This window comes from Limanda limanda, chromosome 4, assembly GCF_963576545.1.
Source record: "Limanda limanda chromosome 4, fLimLim1.1, whole genome shotgun sequence".
Classification (NCBI taxonomy): domain Eukaryota; kingdom Metazoa; phylum Chordata; class Actinopteri; order Pleuronectiformes; family Pleuronectidae; genus Limanda; species Limanda limanda.
Window position 1 is genome coordinate 32,431,090 of NC_083639.1, and position 17,500 is coordinate 32,448,589.

General features: G+C 46.5%; 1 protein-coding gene and 1 long non-coding RNA gene across 2 annotated transcripts in view; both read right to left on the reverse strand.

The window, feature by feature from the left end:
* The window catches only part of LOC133000323 (metabotropic glutamate receptor 7-like), a 64,296-nt gene that overhangs the window by 6,525 nt on the left and 40,271 nt on the right, over nucleotides 1–17,500 (reverse strand). The window contains exons 5-7 of the mRNA XM_061070221.1: nucleotides 15,172–15,309; nucleotides 9,863–10,063; nucleotides 9,506–9,645 (exon numbers count right to left, since the gene is read on the reverse strand). Coding sequence (XP_060926204.1) covers nucleotides 9,506–9,645; nucleotides 9,863–10,063; nucleotides 15,172–15,309 — 479 coding nt within the window. The remainder of the gene's footprint in view (nucleotides 1–9,505; nucleotides 9,646–9,862; nucleotides 10,064–15,171; nucleotides 15,310–17,500) is intronic.
* Nucleotides 11,333–12,663, reverse strand: LOC133000324 (uncharacterized). The gene is made up of 3 exons (XR_009678192.1): nucleotides 11,883–12,663; nucleotides 11,670–11,763; nucleotides 11,333–11,578 (listed from the first exon to the last, which is right to left on the reverse strand). It is a non-coding gene; the product is annotated as an uncharacterized LOC133000324 (long non-coding RNA).

The window sequence follows — 17,500 nt, forward strand, 5'->3', positions numbered from 1 at the left end:
GTCAGACCTGTTGCCATGGGAGCACCAATCAACCACACAGACCTCAGTAAACATTGGGCCCAACCGGGAGAGTGGGGATTATTCAGATGGGCCCCACGAGTCTCCCAAGATACTGGACTCCAGCGTCAGCCTGTTTCCTGTTCGACGTCACCTGAGCTAACAGGCTAACAGGCTAACAGGCTAACAGGCTAACAGGCTAACAGGCTAACAGGCTAACAGGCTAACAGGCTAACAGGCTGTCTCTCGGCAGTGGACACCACCCAAGACTGTGGACAGGTTCACTCACATCGGATGAATAATACGTTTTGAAGTCCTGCTTGTTCTCCTGGCAGAGAGGCTGAAGACGTGTGAGCTCCCGTTTCTAAGGTTAGTCAAGTTTAGATTTGTATTTATCTGTAAGTAGTAATTCAAAGGGACGTGTACCTGGTGGTTAGCTTAGCTCGGCAACTAGCCCGCAGACATGCTACATGATCCGGTCCACCCAGCAGAGAGAAGCGTTAGTTTATGAGGATGAGTGTGTTTGGAGAATAAGCTTTGCAATACTAATAATGTGGAAGAACTCCATACAGTAAATGCATTGTCTTGGTAGTGCACAGTTTAATCCAAAACCATATTCAAAATCAGTAGTTGAATATCCACAGAAAATAAAGATACACACTTTGTGTAATACTTCGTCTACAATAATGCGATATTTTATGTTTCCTATCATTTTATTAGGGACGGACGATCCTGAAGGACACAGCTGTGTTGACCGTGTTCTGCCTCTTATGGCAAAGAAGAAAATTAAAACACTGGGTTCTTATCTATCTAAGTGTATCAAATCAAGAAGCAAAATATAAATATTGTTCTAATAAGTGTTCATTTGAATATATAATATAAAATGAAAATAGAAATAAACTCTTTTATCCATGACACTTAGCAATGACTCTAAACAGTTGCAGGCCTTCTTTAGTAAGGGAGGAAAACACAAAGTGTTGTGCAGATGAAGCTGGTGCATGTCGCCTCATGTTTATAATAATAAATTCATAAATTATGCAAGTTATTTGAGCTATGTGTCTGTCTTCTTTTTACTTTGTTGCAATCATTTAACTTTAATGCTGGATTATAGGCAACATCTTTGTGTCAGGCTGAGCGCTAAAGCATGTGAAATGTATTTGAAATAGGATTTCTGCCCCCTGCTGGCACTCAAAATGCAGCCCATAGTATATCTCACTCGTCTATATAGGCCTACTGCTTATAATAATCAGCTACCGCTATTTTTGTGACGGTGACTTGACGTCATAAAAAATTGCCCCACCACAAATTTAAAGCTAAAATCGCCACTGGATCCTTCACTGTGCTAGGGGCCATGTTAGCTCATGTTAGCTCACAGTGTTAGCTCATGTTAGCTCATGTTAGCTCATGTTTGCTCACAGTGTTAGCTCCCTGTGCTAGGGGCCATGTTAGCTCATGTTAGCTCATGTTAGCTCCCTGTGCTAGGGGCCATGTTAGCTCATGTTAGCTCATGTTAGCTCACAGTGTTAGCTCCCTGTGCTAGGGGCCATGTTAGCTCATGTTAGCTCATGTTAGCTCACAGTGTTAGCTCCCTGTGCTAGGGGCCATGTTAGCTCGTGTTAGCTCATGTTAGCTCCCTGTGCTAGGGGCCATGTTAGCTCATGTTAGCTCATGTTAGCTCACAGTGTTAGCTCCCTGTGCTAGGGGCCATGTTAGCTCATGTTAGCTCATGTTAGCTCATGTTTCTGTGTAACATGTAAATGGAAGCGTGTTCACCAGCGTCGCTCGGCGACTCTGTTAATCACACGAGCTTCTCCCAGTGGAGTCGTCTCATTAACTCAGTGACTGTGCATCATGATTAAATTGATTCATTAAGGGGGAAATGAAATGAGCAGAGAGAGTCGGCAGATTAACAAACGTCTCAAGTGACGAGAACCAAATGAGAAACAGAAGGAAAAGCACAGCCCTGAACCAACAGCGTCACCATGGCAACAGCATCACCCTCCTTCAACCCGCTGGGACCCGATCACCTGATGACATGTGATAAAACTGTGAATGAAATAAAGTGACGTTTCTGAAAATCACAATGAAGAGCCTTTGTCTTTATTCTTTATTGGAGAATTGACTTCACCTGTAAATGTGTATTTTTCTGAGACTGCAAATAAAGCTAAAATAAAGATGATTAGAAATCGACTTTCTCCAGAAATGAAGCTGAGAAATCTGGGATACGAACACGTGGAGTCTGAGCCGTATCGATCGGGTTGGTATCAGATCTCAGCTCAGTTTCAAGTCAAAGGTTTGCTATTCATTTCATATTGTTTGATTTTACATTGGTTTCACTGTTATGTGATATTGATCTCTGGTTTTATCTTTGTGTTGTTGGGAGCAGGGAGAGTTCACCTGCTGATTGAAAGTGTGGTCCTGATGAAACGAGTTTTCTTTGTGTCCTTTGTTCCCTGTTGTGCTTCCTGCTCATCAGCACCAGCTGTTCTGCTGATGTTGTGCTGTTGGCTTCATCCGGCCGTGACCTCCGAGCTCCGAGCAGCTTGAGAGTCAGCAAACACTGGATTGATCCTTCATGGTTGGATGAGAACCTCCCAGCCATGAAGGAGTTTCACTCTAAGATGGAGCGTGAGCTGCAGGAGGTTCTGAGTCAGTGAGACCAACCTGTAGATCTCAGGCTCTGACGCTCACCAGCTCACGAGCTGTGTGTGTGTGTGGGGGGGGGGGGGGTGTGTGTCTGGGCTCAGCCTGAGAGACAGGGGGGGGGGGTTCTCTGCTCCTCGGATCAAACACACGGTTCATGCAGTATTCATACATCATTCATATTAAAGCCCGTTCAATTCAACAAACCAGCTCCAAGAAGAAAGTTTTAATACACAAAGAATTAAAAACTTCCTACACCTCTGATCTTCCTTAAAGGAAGAGATAAAACACACACACACACACACACACACACACACACACACACACACACACACACACACACACACACACACAAACTCACATCACACACACAAACTCACATCACACACACACACACACAAACTCATATCACACACACACACACACACACACACTCACATCACACACACAAACACACTTGTCTTTGTGAACAGAGGATCAAAATTGATTAAAAGCTGAGAGCAAACTCATGATGAAGACTACAACTCCCATCATCCTTCACTGCTGCACCACTAACTCATGATAAAGACTACAACTCCCATCATCCTTCACTGCTGCACCACTAACTCATGATAAAGACTACAACTCCCATCATCCTTCACTGCTGCACCACTAACTCATGATAAAGACTACAACTCCCATCATCCTTCACTGCTGCACCACTAACTCATGATAAAGACTACAACTCCCATCATCCTTCACTGCTGCACCACTAACTCATGATAAAGACTACAACTCCCATCATCCTTCACTGCTGCACCACTAACTCATGATAAAGACTACAACTCCCATCATCCTTCACTGCTGCACCACTAACTCATGATGAAGACTACAACTCCCATCATCCTTCACTGCTGCACTACTAACTCATGATGAAGACTACAGCTTCCATCATCCTTCACTGCTCCACCACTAACTCATGATGAAGACTACAGCTCCCATCATCCTTCACTGCTCCACCACTAACTCATGATGAAGACTACAGCTCCCATCATCCTTCACTGCTGCTCCACTAACTCATGATGAAGACTACAGCTCCCATCATCCTTCACTGCTGCACCACTAACTCATGATGAAGACTACAGCTCCCATCATCCTTCACTGCTACTCCACCACTAACTCATGATGAAGACTACAGCTCCCATCATCCTTCACTGCTCCACCACTAACTCATGATGAAGACTACAGCTCCCATCATCCTTCACTGCTGCTCCACTAACTCATGATGAAGACTACAGCTCCCATCATCCTTCACAGCTGCTCCACCACTAACTCATGATGAAGACTACAGCTCCCATCATCCTTCACTGCTCCACCACTAACTCATGATGAAGACTACAGCTCCCATCATCCTTCACTGCTGCTCCACTAACTCATGATGAAGACTACAGCTCCCATCATCCTTCACTGCTGCTCCAAACACTAACTCATGATGAAGACTACAGCTCCCATCATCCTTCACTGCTGCACCACTAACTCATGATGAAGACTACAACTCCCATCATCCTTCACTGCTGCTGCACCACTAACTCATGATGAAGACTACAACTCCCATCATCCTTCACTGCTCCACCACTAACTCATGATGAAGACTACAGCTCCCATCATCCTTCACTGCTGCACCACTAACTCATGATGAAGACTACAACTCCCATCATCCTTCACTGCTGCTGCACCACTAACTCGTGATGAAGACTACAACTCCCATCATCCTTCACTGCTCCACCACTAACTCATGATGAAGACTACAGCTCCCATCATCCTTCACTGCTGCACTACTAACTCATGATGAAGACTACAGCTTCCATCATCCTTCACTGCTCCACCACTATCTCATGATGAAGACTACAGCTCCCATCATCCTTCACTGCTCCACCACTAACTCATGATGAAGACTACAGCTCCCATCATCCTTCACTGCTGCTCCACTAACTCATGATGAAGACTACAGCTCCCATCATCCTTCACTGCTGCTGCACCACTAACTCATGATGAAGACTACAGCTCCCATCATCCTTCACTGCTGCTCCACCACTAACTCATGATGAAGACTACAGCTCCCATCATCCTTCACTGCTGCACCACTAACTCATGATGAAGACTACAACTCCCATCATCCTTCACTGCTGCTGCACCACTAACTCATGATGAAGACTACAGCTCCCATCATCCTTCACTGCTCCACCACTAACTCATGATGAAGACTCCAGCTCCCATCATCCTTCACTGCTCCACCACTAACTCATGATGAAGACTACAGCTCGCATCATCCTTCACTGCTGCACCACTAACTCATGATGAAGACTACAACTCCCATCATCCTTCACTGCTGCACCACTAACTCATGATAAAGACTACAGCTCCCATCATCCTTCACTGCTGCTGCACCACTAACTCATGATGAAGACTACAACTCCCATCATCCTTCACACACGTAGTCTTCATGATGAAGACTACAACTCCCATCATCCTTCACTGCTCCACCACTAATCATGATGAAGACTACAGCTCCCATCATCCTTCACTGCTGCTGCACCACTAACTCATGATGAAGACTACAACTCCCATCATCCTTCACTGCTCCACCACTAACTCATGATGAAGACTACAGCTCCCATCATCCTTCACTGCTGCACCACTAACTCATGATGAAGACTACAACTCCCATCATCCTTCACTGCTCCACCACTAACTCATGATGAAGACTACAGCTCCCATCATCCTTCACTGCTCCACCACTAACTCATGATGAAGACTCCAGCTCCCATCATCCTTCACTGCTCCACCACTAACTCATGATGAAGACTACAGCTCCCATCATCCTTCACTGCTGCACCACTAACTCATGATGAAGACTACAACTCCCATCATCCTTCACTGCTGCACCACTAACTCATGATAAAGACTACAGCTCCCATCATCCTTCACTGCTGCTGCACCACTAACTCATGATGAAGACTACAACTCCCATCATCCTTCACACACGTAGTCTTCATGATGAAGACTACAACTCCCATCATCCTTCACTGCTCCACCACTAATCATGATGAAGACTACAGCTCCCATCATCCTTCACTGCTGCTCCACCACTAACTCATGATGAAGACTACAACTCCCATCATCCTTCACTGCTCCACCACTAACTCATGATGAAGACTACAACTCCCATCATCCTTCACTGCTGCTGCACCACTAACTCATGATGAAGACTACAACTCCCATCATCCTTCACTGCTCCACCACTAACTCATGATGAAGACTACAGCTCCCATCATCCTTCACTGCTGCTGCACCACTAACTCATGATGAAGACTACAGCTCCCATCATCCTTCACTGCTGCTCCACCACTAACTCATGATGAAGACTACAGCTCCCATCATCCTTCACTGCTGCACCACCACTAACTCATGATGAGGATGAGTGAGTTGTTGGCTGATCTTGATGGTGGACCCTGATCCTGATGGTGGATCCTGATCCTGATTGTGGATCCTGATGGTGGATCCTGATCTTGACGGTGGATCCTGATCCTGATGGTGGATCCTGATGGTGGATCCTGATCCTGATGGTGGATCCTGATCCTGATGGTGGATCCTGATGGTGGATCCTGATCTTGACGGTGGATCCTGATGGTGGATCCTGATCCTGATGGTGGATCCTGATCTTGATGGTGGATCCTGATCCTGATGGTGGATCCTGATCTTGATGATGGATCCTGATCCTGATGGTGGATCCTGATCTTGATGATGGATCCTGATCTTGATGGTGGATCCTGATCCTGATGGTGGATCCTGATCCTGATGGTGGAACCTGATGGTGGATCCTGGTCCTGATGGTGGATCCTGGTCCTGATGGTGGATCCTGGTCGTGGACTATGATCACAACAAGACTGCTTGACATATAATACGTCTCCTCAGAGACTCGACCGTTACTGACAATAATCCATCAGGTCATTGACCTTCAGTTCTGCTTCAAACTGTTTATTCTAATCAAAGCTGTAAAGACTCTGATCTCTCTGATGTCCTCTGTTCCACGGGACATCTGCTGGAATCCTGTCCGTCCTGGAGACGGGTCCTCACATGTGTCTCCTGGAGACAGATCCTCACATGTGTCTCCTGGAGACGGGTCCTCACACGTGTCTCCTAGGAGACGGGTCCTCACACATGTCTCCCTGAGACGGGTCCTCACACGTGTCTCCTGGAGACGGGTCCTCTACAGGTTTCAGTAGTTTGACTCTTGTTGAAGGACAGAGGACGTCTCACCTTGTTAAAGACCTTGAGACAAACTGTGAATATGAGACTTTACAAATATAATTTGATTGATTGATGTCAGGTTCTTGATTATTTAAAATGTCCTCTGACCATCTGTCAACCGGGGGTCATGTGACACAGTCTGCAGCTCAGTCAGTTTCTATCAGGAGAGTCATTTATGAGTAAATATAATATATAATATATAATATATAATATATAATATATAATATATAATATATAATATATAATATATAATATATAATATATAATATATAATATATAATATATATAAAGCTGAGGCCACAGTAGAACTCAGACTCTTCATTTCCTGCTGATCCTGGACCTGCTGCTGCTCACCAGCTGGCGTCACATGACCATCGCTGCTCGTCTCGTCATGTGACTCATCACGCCGCCGGCAGCTCTCTCAGAGGTCAAGGTCAAACCTCGTTACTCCTAACGAGCCCCGGCAGCATCAGGCTGATGAGAGACGAGCGGCTGCAGACCTGTGAGACAGATAAGTGACTGCAGCAGGAGAGAGAGAGAGAGAGCGTCTCACTAGCTCGCCCTTCACTGTCTCTGTCTCACCTTGAAGTGTCCAACTCGTCCCTCTGGAGACTCTCACCACTTCCTCACAGGAAGAGGAGGAGGAGGAGGAGGAGGAGGAGGAGGAGGAGGAGGAGGAGGAGGAGGAGAAGGAGGAGGAGGAGGAGAAGGAGGAGGAGGAGGAGGAGGAGGAGGAGGAGGAGCAGGAAGAGGAGGAGGAGGAGGAGGAGGAGGAGCAGGAAGAGGAGGAGGAGGAGGAGGAGGAGCAGGAAGAGGAGGAGGAGGAAGTGGAGGAGGAGGAGGAGGAGGAGGAAACTGTTTTAACCACAGAACATAACCCTCCTCCAGTTCTCCTCAGTGATAAGATAAGATAAGATAAGATAAGAAAAGATAAGATAAGATAAGATAAGATGAGGTAAAATAAGTAAAAATAAAATGAGATAATCATTTATTAATCCCAAAAGGTGGAAATCTGCAATATTACAGACCCCCCCCCCCCATCCCCCCCGATGTATTTCAATATAAAGGTCCCGGTCCAGGGTGAATAAAACAACAATTTGTATAATTTAGATGAAAGACTCTGGTGAAAACATCACAAGGATTATTTAGTATTTAAGTTCTGTCTTTAGATCCTTTTCATCTGAATCTGAATCTGACACACGGACCTTTGAGTGACAGCAGAGATGAAGAGGAGGATGAAGCATCAGGAGGATGAAGAGGAGGATGAAGCATCAGGAGGATGAAGCAGAGTTTCTGTGTGAATATGAAACCTCATCAGGACTAAGAGCCACTTTCTAGATGAAGCTTTAATCTCATATCATCATATGAACGGTTTAATCCGCAGCTTTGAAAAGATAATCCACGTTCCAAAGTCCGTGTTAAAACGAGTTGATTCTGTTTGTTGATATGAAGAATTAACCATGAGGGAAATATGTGGATTTATGTGTATATGTCTGAATTCAAGTTGTATATATATTTATGGTTTAACAAAATTTTATGATTTAAAAAATCAAACCTTAGTTTTATTTGGTATATATGTATATATATATATATATATACATATATATATATATATATATATATATATATATATATATATATATATATATATATATACATATGGTTCCACAGGCTCCTCTCCTGTGGAACCAGCTCCCACTCTGGGTTCTGGAGTCAGACACCTTCTCTCTTCTTCTTCTGGATCAGGTCCTGAACCATCCCTTAGCTATGCTGCTATAGGTCTGACTGACTGACTGTGTGTGTCTGTGTGTGTGTGTGTGTGTGTGTGTGTGTGTGTGTGTGTTTTCAGATGCTTCATTAACACACTGGTCCTGAGGGGTTTCCCTCAGACGTGTGCTGGTGCAGATGATGACAACATGAACTCTGACAAACCATCAGAGTGAAACACTTGGAGCCATTAAAGATCAGTGAAGCTCAGCACCAGCAGGAGAAGAAGAAGAAGAAGAAGAAGAAGAAGAAGAAGAAGAAGAAGAAGAAGAAGAAGAAGAAGAAGAAGAAGAAGAAAGTCGGAGCAGAGAAGATGATGATGCAACAGGTTCGTGTTCAAAGACAAAACTCTTTTGTCCTGAAACCACAGATCAGAGGAAACAACACATGAAACTGGTTCTTCACCAACAGGTTGAGAAGCTCAGTCCATGACCTTTGACCTTTGACCTCTTCACACTTCAAGACTTAAAACTCATCAACTCAGTCAGAATATCTGTCATGATATAAAACATGTTAACGATCCAGCTTCGACTCGTGGTGGATCGAGAGGTGGACCAATCACAGAGCAGCCTGACGACCCCGTCCAGTTAGAATCGGTTCTTTCACTTCCTGAGTTTCAGACCGATGGTTTCATCTGCTCCGTGACGCTCGGATCTTTAATAAACGTGTAAACCATCAGATCTGACCTTTAGAATCCCTCCTCATGTGAGTGTGACCCCAGCAGGTCAGAGGTCAGCGTGTGTCACAGGGACGGAATCAACCCGCCGGACTCAACCACATCCCACTGCTTTGTGTTGGTTGGACTCACGTTGATCTGCAGCGTCTCCGTCCACTGTCCGATGACCCTGTAGCCCGGCCCCGTCACGTTGCTCCACTGGTACTGGAACAGGTCGTAGCGTCCGGGGGCGTCGCCGTCTCGGTTAAACGTCACCGACGTGCCGGCACTTCCTGTGTGAGACAAACATGAGGCTGCTAAATTCATTCTGCATCGAACCGGAATTTAAAAAAGTTTTACATTCACACAGAGCATCCATGGGGACAAGGGAAGACGGGGATCGAACCGCCGACCTTCTGGTGAGAGGACCACTGCTCTGGAGCCTCCTCTGACCTTCACAAACAGGCGTGTTGTATGTTGTTGAACGACCCGGGGTCACGTGGCACTCACCGTTGAAGCTGACGCTGCGGATGTACCTGAGCAGCTTCCGGCCTCCAGCCAGGTCCATGTCCACACAGACGCCGGAGTCCTCTGGACACAGGTCTCTCTGCATGTTGTGGAGGGCGTGGGCCACGGCGTACACGGCGTCGATCACAAACTGCACCTTCCCTTCCTGCTCGTACTTGGAGTCCAAGCCGATACGTTCCTGACCTGAGGAGACGGAGACAATCATGACCCAAGACTTCTAATTCACTGTCTCAGCGTTTTCTCTTTTCTATCATCTTCACGTTAAATATAGATTTTTATTCTGATCGCTCCAAACTGGGGGTTTCTCGGCCGGCTGCGTCGTTCCTGCAGGATTCCAGTAGAGGGCAGCAGACAGAGCTCAGACCGAACCTCCAGACGTCAGTGGAGGGAATCAGCATCTGGCTCACACTGTGATCACGACTGTTCAGGTCTGGATCCGACCCAGAGTTTACATCCTGTGGTTTCATCTCACCGAGTCTTTATTCACATCTGAACTTTCAGATAACGATGAGTCAATAACGTTCACTGAGCTGAGTCGTGATTCTGTCTTTATGAAATGTGTTCATCAATACTCATTCAGCAGTGAAATAAGTAAACATAAAATATAAAATATCACATAAAGTAGAATTAACGTGGCCTGACCTCCTCAGGATGTTTAAATGTGTGTTGAGCTCAGCAGAACTTTTCCCTTTAAATAAAATCCATACGTTGGGATTTCAGATCAAATGAAGAAACATTAAGGTTCAGAAAAAAAAGAAAAAACTTCTGTTTAATGTATTTTAATCTAATTAAACGACAGTTAAATAAAGAGTTTATTATGTATTTAACAATGTTATTACACTGAACTTTATTTTGTATTAGGTTAACAACAGAGTTTCAATCACTAGACGAAAAGCAGTATTATTGTCACAGTGAACCTCTACGGACAGGCCTAATCCCCTGCTGTAACCAACTGTTTCCATGATGTTACCTCGGCGTTCGCCAGTGAAGACAAGGTGGGTCTATCGGCGTTTGCGGACCTTAAGGGGGATTTGGAGAACAAAGGAGAGAGCCGCGGGGGGGCTCGCGCCGCCGCGCGGACCGATCGCGACGTGTGATCTAATTAGCATATGAATCGGAGTCCAGCCGCTGGCTAGAACCTCTCTCTACTCACCATTGGAGGAAACCACAGACCCTTGAAACTAATGTCACTCGTGATTGGCTGGTAGAAGTGTTGCTATTGGTCACCTTATGGGTCATTGCAGTGCACACGTGGGGTCACAGCATTCCGCACGTGGGGTAAGCCCCTCCCACACAATATTTATAATAAAAATGTATATATTAATATTTATTATTATTTATAAGTAAGCCTTTACCAAAAGCACTGCAGTTAATTAAAACTAAACATTCATGTGATGCTTGATGTTATAGGTGAACATATTGTACAGGGAACAAATGTGAACAAGGTATATGTGGAGTGAAAGCTTTATTTACATACAGCAAAAATATTGTACAAAAACTCAGATGAGGCTTGAAATGTTTCTCTGCAGCCTCTGGGTCATGACTTCTTTGTGGGACTCTTCTCCAGTGTGTAGACGTCTGTGGTGTGTAGCTGTGAGATCAGTGTAGCTTCCAGTCTTATATGAAGTGTGGGACACAGGTCGGTGCACTCCTGGCTGTGGAAGGATGGATCCATGTCATCTGTCCCGCTTCAATCAGCTGTAAACACATTCAGTAAAATTAGCACAGTTCAATTACAACATACACCTTTACATGTAACTGGAAAATTATTTAATGAATATAACCTTACCCTCTTTCTTCTCCGACAACTCCTCAATGCTGATGTAAGGTCTGGTCGGATCATACTGGCTCATAGTGTGTCTTACTACGTCATGGACAGGCAGCTGGAAAACAACACATGTAACATGACTTTATTATTAATAAACGGAAATAGCCGCACTGCATCACCGTTGGAAGATCCACAGCAAAAAAACACCAAAACAATTCAAAAACAGTTACTTACATTCAATGGCTTAATTTTCTGCACTTTAAATCCGGACTTTCAGCGTCTCAGCCTAACGCCTCTTTGTTTGTGTGTGTGTGTGCGTGTGTGTGGGGGGGGGGGGGGCTGAGGCTGTGAAAACATACAGAAAAAAGTCACGTTGATGAAAAAACTTAACGAGAACAAACTGTTACATCTAAGTAATTCATACATATTTACACACGCACTAGATCTGCTCCAGCACTCGATGCTGTATTCGTATTTTAGCAACTTTCTCGCTATCCCAAAGAGTGGCGGACATGCTTTCAGATGTACCAGTTAGCTTAGTGGTTAGCATGGCGTCTCTAGCTCACCGTAACTCAGGGACTGTGCTTCCGTCTTCTCCGCCTCGACTCGTCCACACCGGGCCCGCGGCTCTGCCTCCACACGCACTCATCTTCTCCTCCAGGGAACAGCGTCGTGTCGACTTCAGCAAGTTATTTACCCCGAAGACAGAGTCACTCGTACGGGACAAGCTAAACACGACCCGCTTCCTGTCTGCGGGACACTCGACGCTGGTGCACGGCGTTTACGAGGCTCTGATTGGACGAGTCCATCAGCTGATGACGCGAGCGGGTGACGTGAGCAGCGGTGTTTAGTACATTTACACACATGATTCACGCTGTTCTGTGTTCGTAACCTTATAGTTGAATGCACTTATCGTAAGTCGCTTTGGATAAAAGTGTTGACTGTTTTAATGGAATACTGAGAAAGTTTAATAACAACAATTAGACAATTGAAGTTCAAATTATGAAGGAATTTAAGCTCTATATTGTGTCTCCTTTATATTTAAAATAATAATCAAACTGAGTGGAGATGTATGTTGTATCCAAACAGCCGGCTGCTGTGTTTTGTCACTGTGCAGTCCATGGGGGATTAAATATTACACTGAAAAAATAAATCATTAAATCAATGAATGTTTCATAGCAATTTTGAAAGTAGTGGTGAAAAGGTACCATTTATAATTCATGGAACAGCTTAGTTTGCCATTGACATGTGAATTTGATGCCAGTATTTTGGGAGGACAGATATTTTTATGGAAAGCCAGTAGAAGTTTGGAGCTTACAGGACACAGATGATCATACCCAGCATAATTTATTTGCTGGTAGAGGTGTGGTTTACACTTCCTCTGTGCATTTAACCAGCACAATTGAAAAAGTGACTGTAATCATGCCACTCTGTACAGTTGTTGAGATTTAGGATTGGATGACAATAAAAATTTGAAATAAAGTGCATTGTTTCATTTCTTTTGACTGCATTGACCTTTGTTCGTGGTATACAATATAATTCATTATAGCACACTTACTTACTTAAGAACAATTTAAAATTTCAGGTTTAATATTTATTTTAAGCCTGGTTTACTCAGCCAGATAGTTTGTTGGTGCCTCTTACATATTGGTGTTATCTGCTCTCAGGGAAACTGATTTGCATTTGTGAAGCTCAGAGCATTGTCATTTGCATGTGAAAGCGTCCTCTAGGAGTTGGAGCAGGGGGGGTCAAATCTCAACAGCTCACAGGCTTGACAACTGCAGGAACCCTGAGCGTTTCCTTTGCTGCCTGCAGATACGTGTGAAAGTCGTTAACCGAAGGATGTGCCAACACTTCTCTGCGACACAGATTGACACAAACGCTTCTTTTCATGCAGTGAATGTTTTTATGTTGATTATAATGTTTCCTGTTATTTATCTTTTTTTTGTTTTTCTGGAGTACGGCGGCCCTTGGTCTGGAAGTTTCCTGGAAGTTTCCTGAAAGTTTCCTGGACGTTTCCTGGACGTTTCCTGGACGTTTCCTGGAAGTTTCCTGGAAGTCTCCTGGAAGTTTCCTGGAAGTTTCCTGGACGTTTCCTGGACGTTTCCTGGACGTTTCCTGGAAGTTTCCTGGAAGTTTCCTGGAAGTTTCCTGGACGTTTCCTGGAAGTTTCCTGGAAGTTTCCTGGAAGTTTCCTGGACGTTTCCTGGAAGTTTCCTGGAAGTTTCCTGGAAGTTTCCTGGACGTTTCCTGGAAGTTTCCTGGAAGTTTCCTGGAAGTTTCCTGGAAGTTTCCTGGAAGTTTCCTGGAAGTTTCCTGGAAGTTTCCTGGAAGTTTCCTGGAAGTTTCCTGGAAGTTTCCTGGACGTTTCCTGGAAGTTTCCTGGAAGTTTCCTGGAAGTTTCCTGGACGTTTCCTGGACGTTTCCTGGAAGTTTCCTGGAAGTTTCCTGGAAGTTTCCTGGACGTTTCCTGGAAGTTTCCTGGAAGTTTCCTGGAAGTTTCCTGGACGTTTCCTGGACGTTTCCTGGCAGCTGGTGAAAGGAGAACTCAGGCAGCAGATGAAGGTTTTCATGTAGACTTGATGCATCAGGAGACCAGGAGGTGAAACAACACACAAACACTAACAGAGCAACATGAGCAACTGCCCCCCCCCCAGTCTGAAGACGTCTCCCACAGCCTCCCAGTATGTCTCCCTCACAGCAGCACATGAAGGTCCCTCTCTCTGTATCATGGAGCTGTTTGCATCCTATTGGACAGTTCAGTGTAAAGTGTGTCCATGAATCACATTGTGTCCTGAGTTAGACCTGAACGTCCCTGAGTGAAGACACAATGTCCTCTTGGTCCTTTATCTCTAACCTGACCTGGGATCTGCTCAGAGAGAGAAGGAGGATCTGAGGAACCAGACCGGCTCGGTTCTCCTGGACAGAGAAGATACACTACACATTATATATAGAGACATAGACTGTAATCTCATACTAAAAGACCGTGATGAGTTTTGAACTGTAGCCATAGCAACAGGGATGAGTTTTGAACATGTGAGGGCGGAGCCTGAGTGGCCTCACATCTGTTTGTTGTTTTCGGCACATCAACGAGTTCCTGTGAGAAGGATTTTTTCAGAATAAAGCTCCAGTTATCCAGGATTAGTTCTGGTTTACAGTCGTCTTCTCCAGCGTGTCCTCAGAGCCCCGTGGGATCTGGACACGCTTCTTTACCAACAAAGACTTTACACTATCTCCAGCAAACAGGAGACAAAAGACAAAGAGGACAGATTAACCAGACACACACACACACACACAGACACACACCCACACAAGGACATGAACACACACACACACACACACACACACACACACACACACACACACACACACAACCTCGTTCTGGCTCCACCTGAACGTCACAGCTTCTGTTTTCAGACGTAACGTCATTGATGTATTGATTCATTTTTCCTGATAAGGATCTAGACCGATCTAGATCTAAACCGATCTAGATCTACGCGGATCTAGATCTGGACGCACTGACCTGTGCACTTCCTGCTGCTCTCGTCTCTCTTGGACGAGCTCATCAGTTTGCAGTTGAAGTTTTCCTCCCAGTACTCAGCGAACCACACGTTCCTCCGGTTGTTCTCCAGCGTCCGAGACGTGAAGTAGGAGTCGAAGCCTGAGGCAGCGAACACAACAAGAATCATATATAACATTAATAATATAACAATAACTATATGTAACAATAACTATATGTAACAATAACTATATGTAACAATAACTATATGTAACAATAATAATATGTAACAATAACTATATGTAACAATAATAATATGTAACAATAACTATATGTAACAATAACTATATGTAACAATAACTATATGTAACAATAACTATATGTAACAATAATAATATGTAACAATAACTATATGTAACAATAATAATATGTAACAATAACTATATGTAACAACAATAATATGTAACAATAATAATATGTTACTTTGAAAACGTCCCAAACAGCCGGAGACAATGTCCTCACGCGAGCAAGAAAGTCAGAACTCAACTGAAAGTGTCCAGCACGGACAGAGGAGGAAAACAAATAAGTAAAGAAAGAGCAGGAGAAGACAAACACTTGAGAGGAGGACACGTCTCCTCCTGGCGTCTCTTTGACGTTTGTCAGGTTAATGTTGTCTCTCTCGTCCAGGAAGCACGCACCGCTGCCCACTGGCCTGCAGGGGGCAGCGGACAACACCTCAGCTCCGACTGGGACGGACATTTTCCACCAGTAGTTGCAATTATCTGACATAACAACTATGTGAGGACCCCCCCCCCCCTCAGAGCGCCACCCTGGCGCATCACTTCCTGTCCTGCTCGCTGCCGTTACACAACAACCACGTCCGTCACACAAACCAGTGAGTGTGGACCCGCGAGCCGCTGGGACCCGTCGGGTCCGGACCTGATGGATCCGGTTCCTTCACCAGGGTCCGGACCTGATGGATCCGGTTCCCTCACCAGGGTCCGGACCTGATGGATCCGGTTCCCTCACCAGGGTCCGGACCTGATGGATCCGGTTCCCTCACCAGGGTCCGGACCTGATGGATCCGGTTTGGACTGGAAATCGCAGCTTTAGACACGTTCTATTTCTGGCCGGGACAGAGACGCTTCAGTGTGGACGGAGACGCTTCAGTGTGGACGGAGACGCTTCAGTGTGGACGGGAGGCCGGGACGAAGACGCTTGAGTGTGGACGGAAGGCCGGGACGGAGACGCTTCAGTGTGGACGGAGACGCTTCAGTGTGGACGGGAGGCCGGGACGGAGACGCTTGAGTGTGGACGGAAGGCCGGGACGGAGACGCTTCAGTGTGGACGGGAGGCCGGGACGGAGACTTTTCAGTGTGGACGGAAGGCCGGGACGGAGACGCTTCAGTGTGGACGGAGACGCTTCAGTGTGGACGGGAGGCCGGGACGAAGACGCTTCAGTGTGGACGGAGACGCTTCAGTGTGGACGGGAGGCCGGGACAGAGACGCTTCAGTGTGGACGGAGACGCTTCAGTGTGGACGGGAGGCCGGGACGGAGACGCTTGAGTGTGGACGGGAGGCCGGGACGGAGACGCTTCAGTGTGGACGGAGACGCTTCAGTGTGGATGGGAGGCCGGGACGGAGACGCTTCAGTGTGGACGGGAGGCCGGGACGGAGACGCTTCAGTGTGGACGGAGACGCTTCAGTGTGGACGGGAGGCCGGGACAGAGACGCTTCAGTGTGGACGGGAGGCCGGGACGAAGACGCTTCAGTGTGGACGGAGACGCTTCAGTGTGGACGGGAGGCCGGGACAGAGACGCTTCAGTGTGGACGGAGACGCTTCAGTGTGGACGGGAGGCCGTGATGGAGACGCTTGAGTGTGGACGGGAGGCCGGGACGGAGACGCTTCAGTGTGGACGGAGACGCTTCAGTGTGGACGGGAGGCCGGGACGGAGACGCTTCAGTGTGGACGGGAGGCCGGGACGGAGACGCTTCAGTGTGGACGGGAGGCCGGGACGGAGACGCTTGAGTGTGGACGGGAGGCCGGGACGGAGACGCTTCAGTGTGGACGGGAGGCCGGGACGGAGACGCTTCAGTGTGGACGGAGACGCTTCAGTGTGGACGGGAGGCCGGGACGGAGACGCTTCAGTGTGGACGGAGACGCTTCAGTGTGGACGGGAGGCCGGGACGGAGACGCTTCAGTGTGGACGGGAGGCCGGGACGAAGACGCTTCAGTGTGGACGGGAGGCCGGGACGAAGACGCTTCAGTGTGGACGGAGACGCTTCAGTGTGGACGGGAGGCCGGGACGGAGACGCTTCAGTGTGGACGGGAGGCCGGGACGGAGACGCTTCA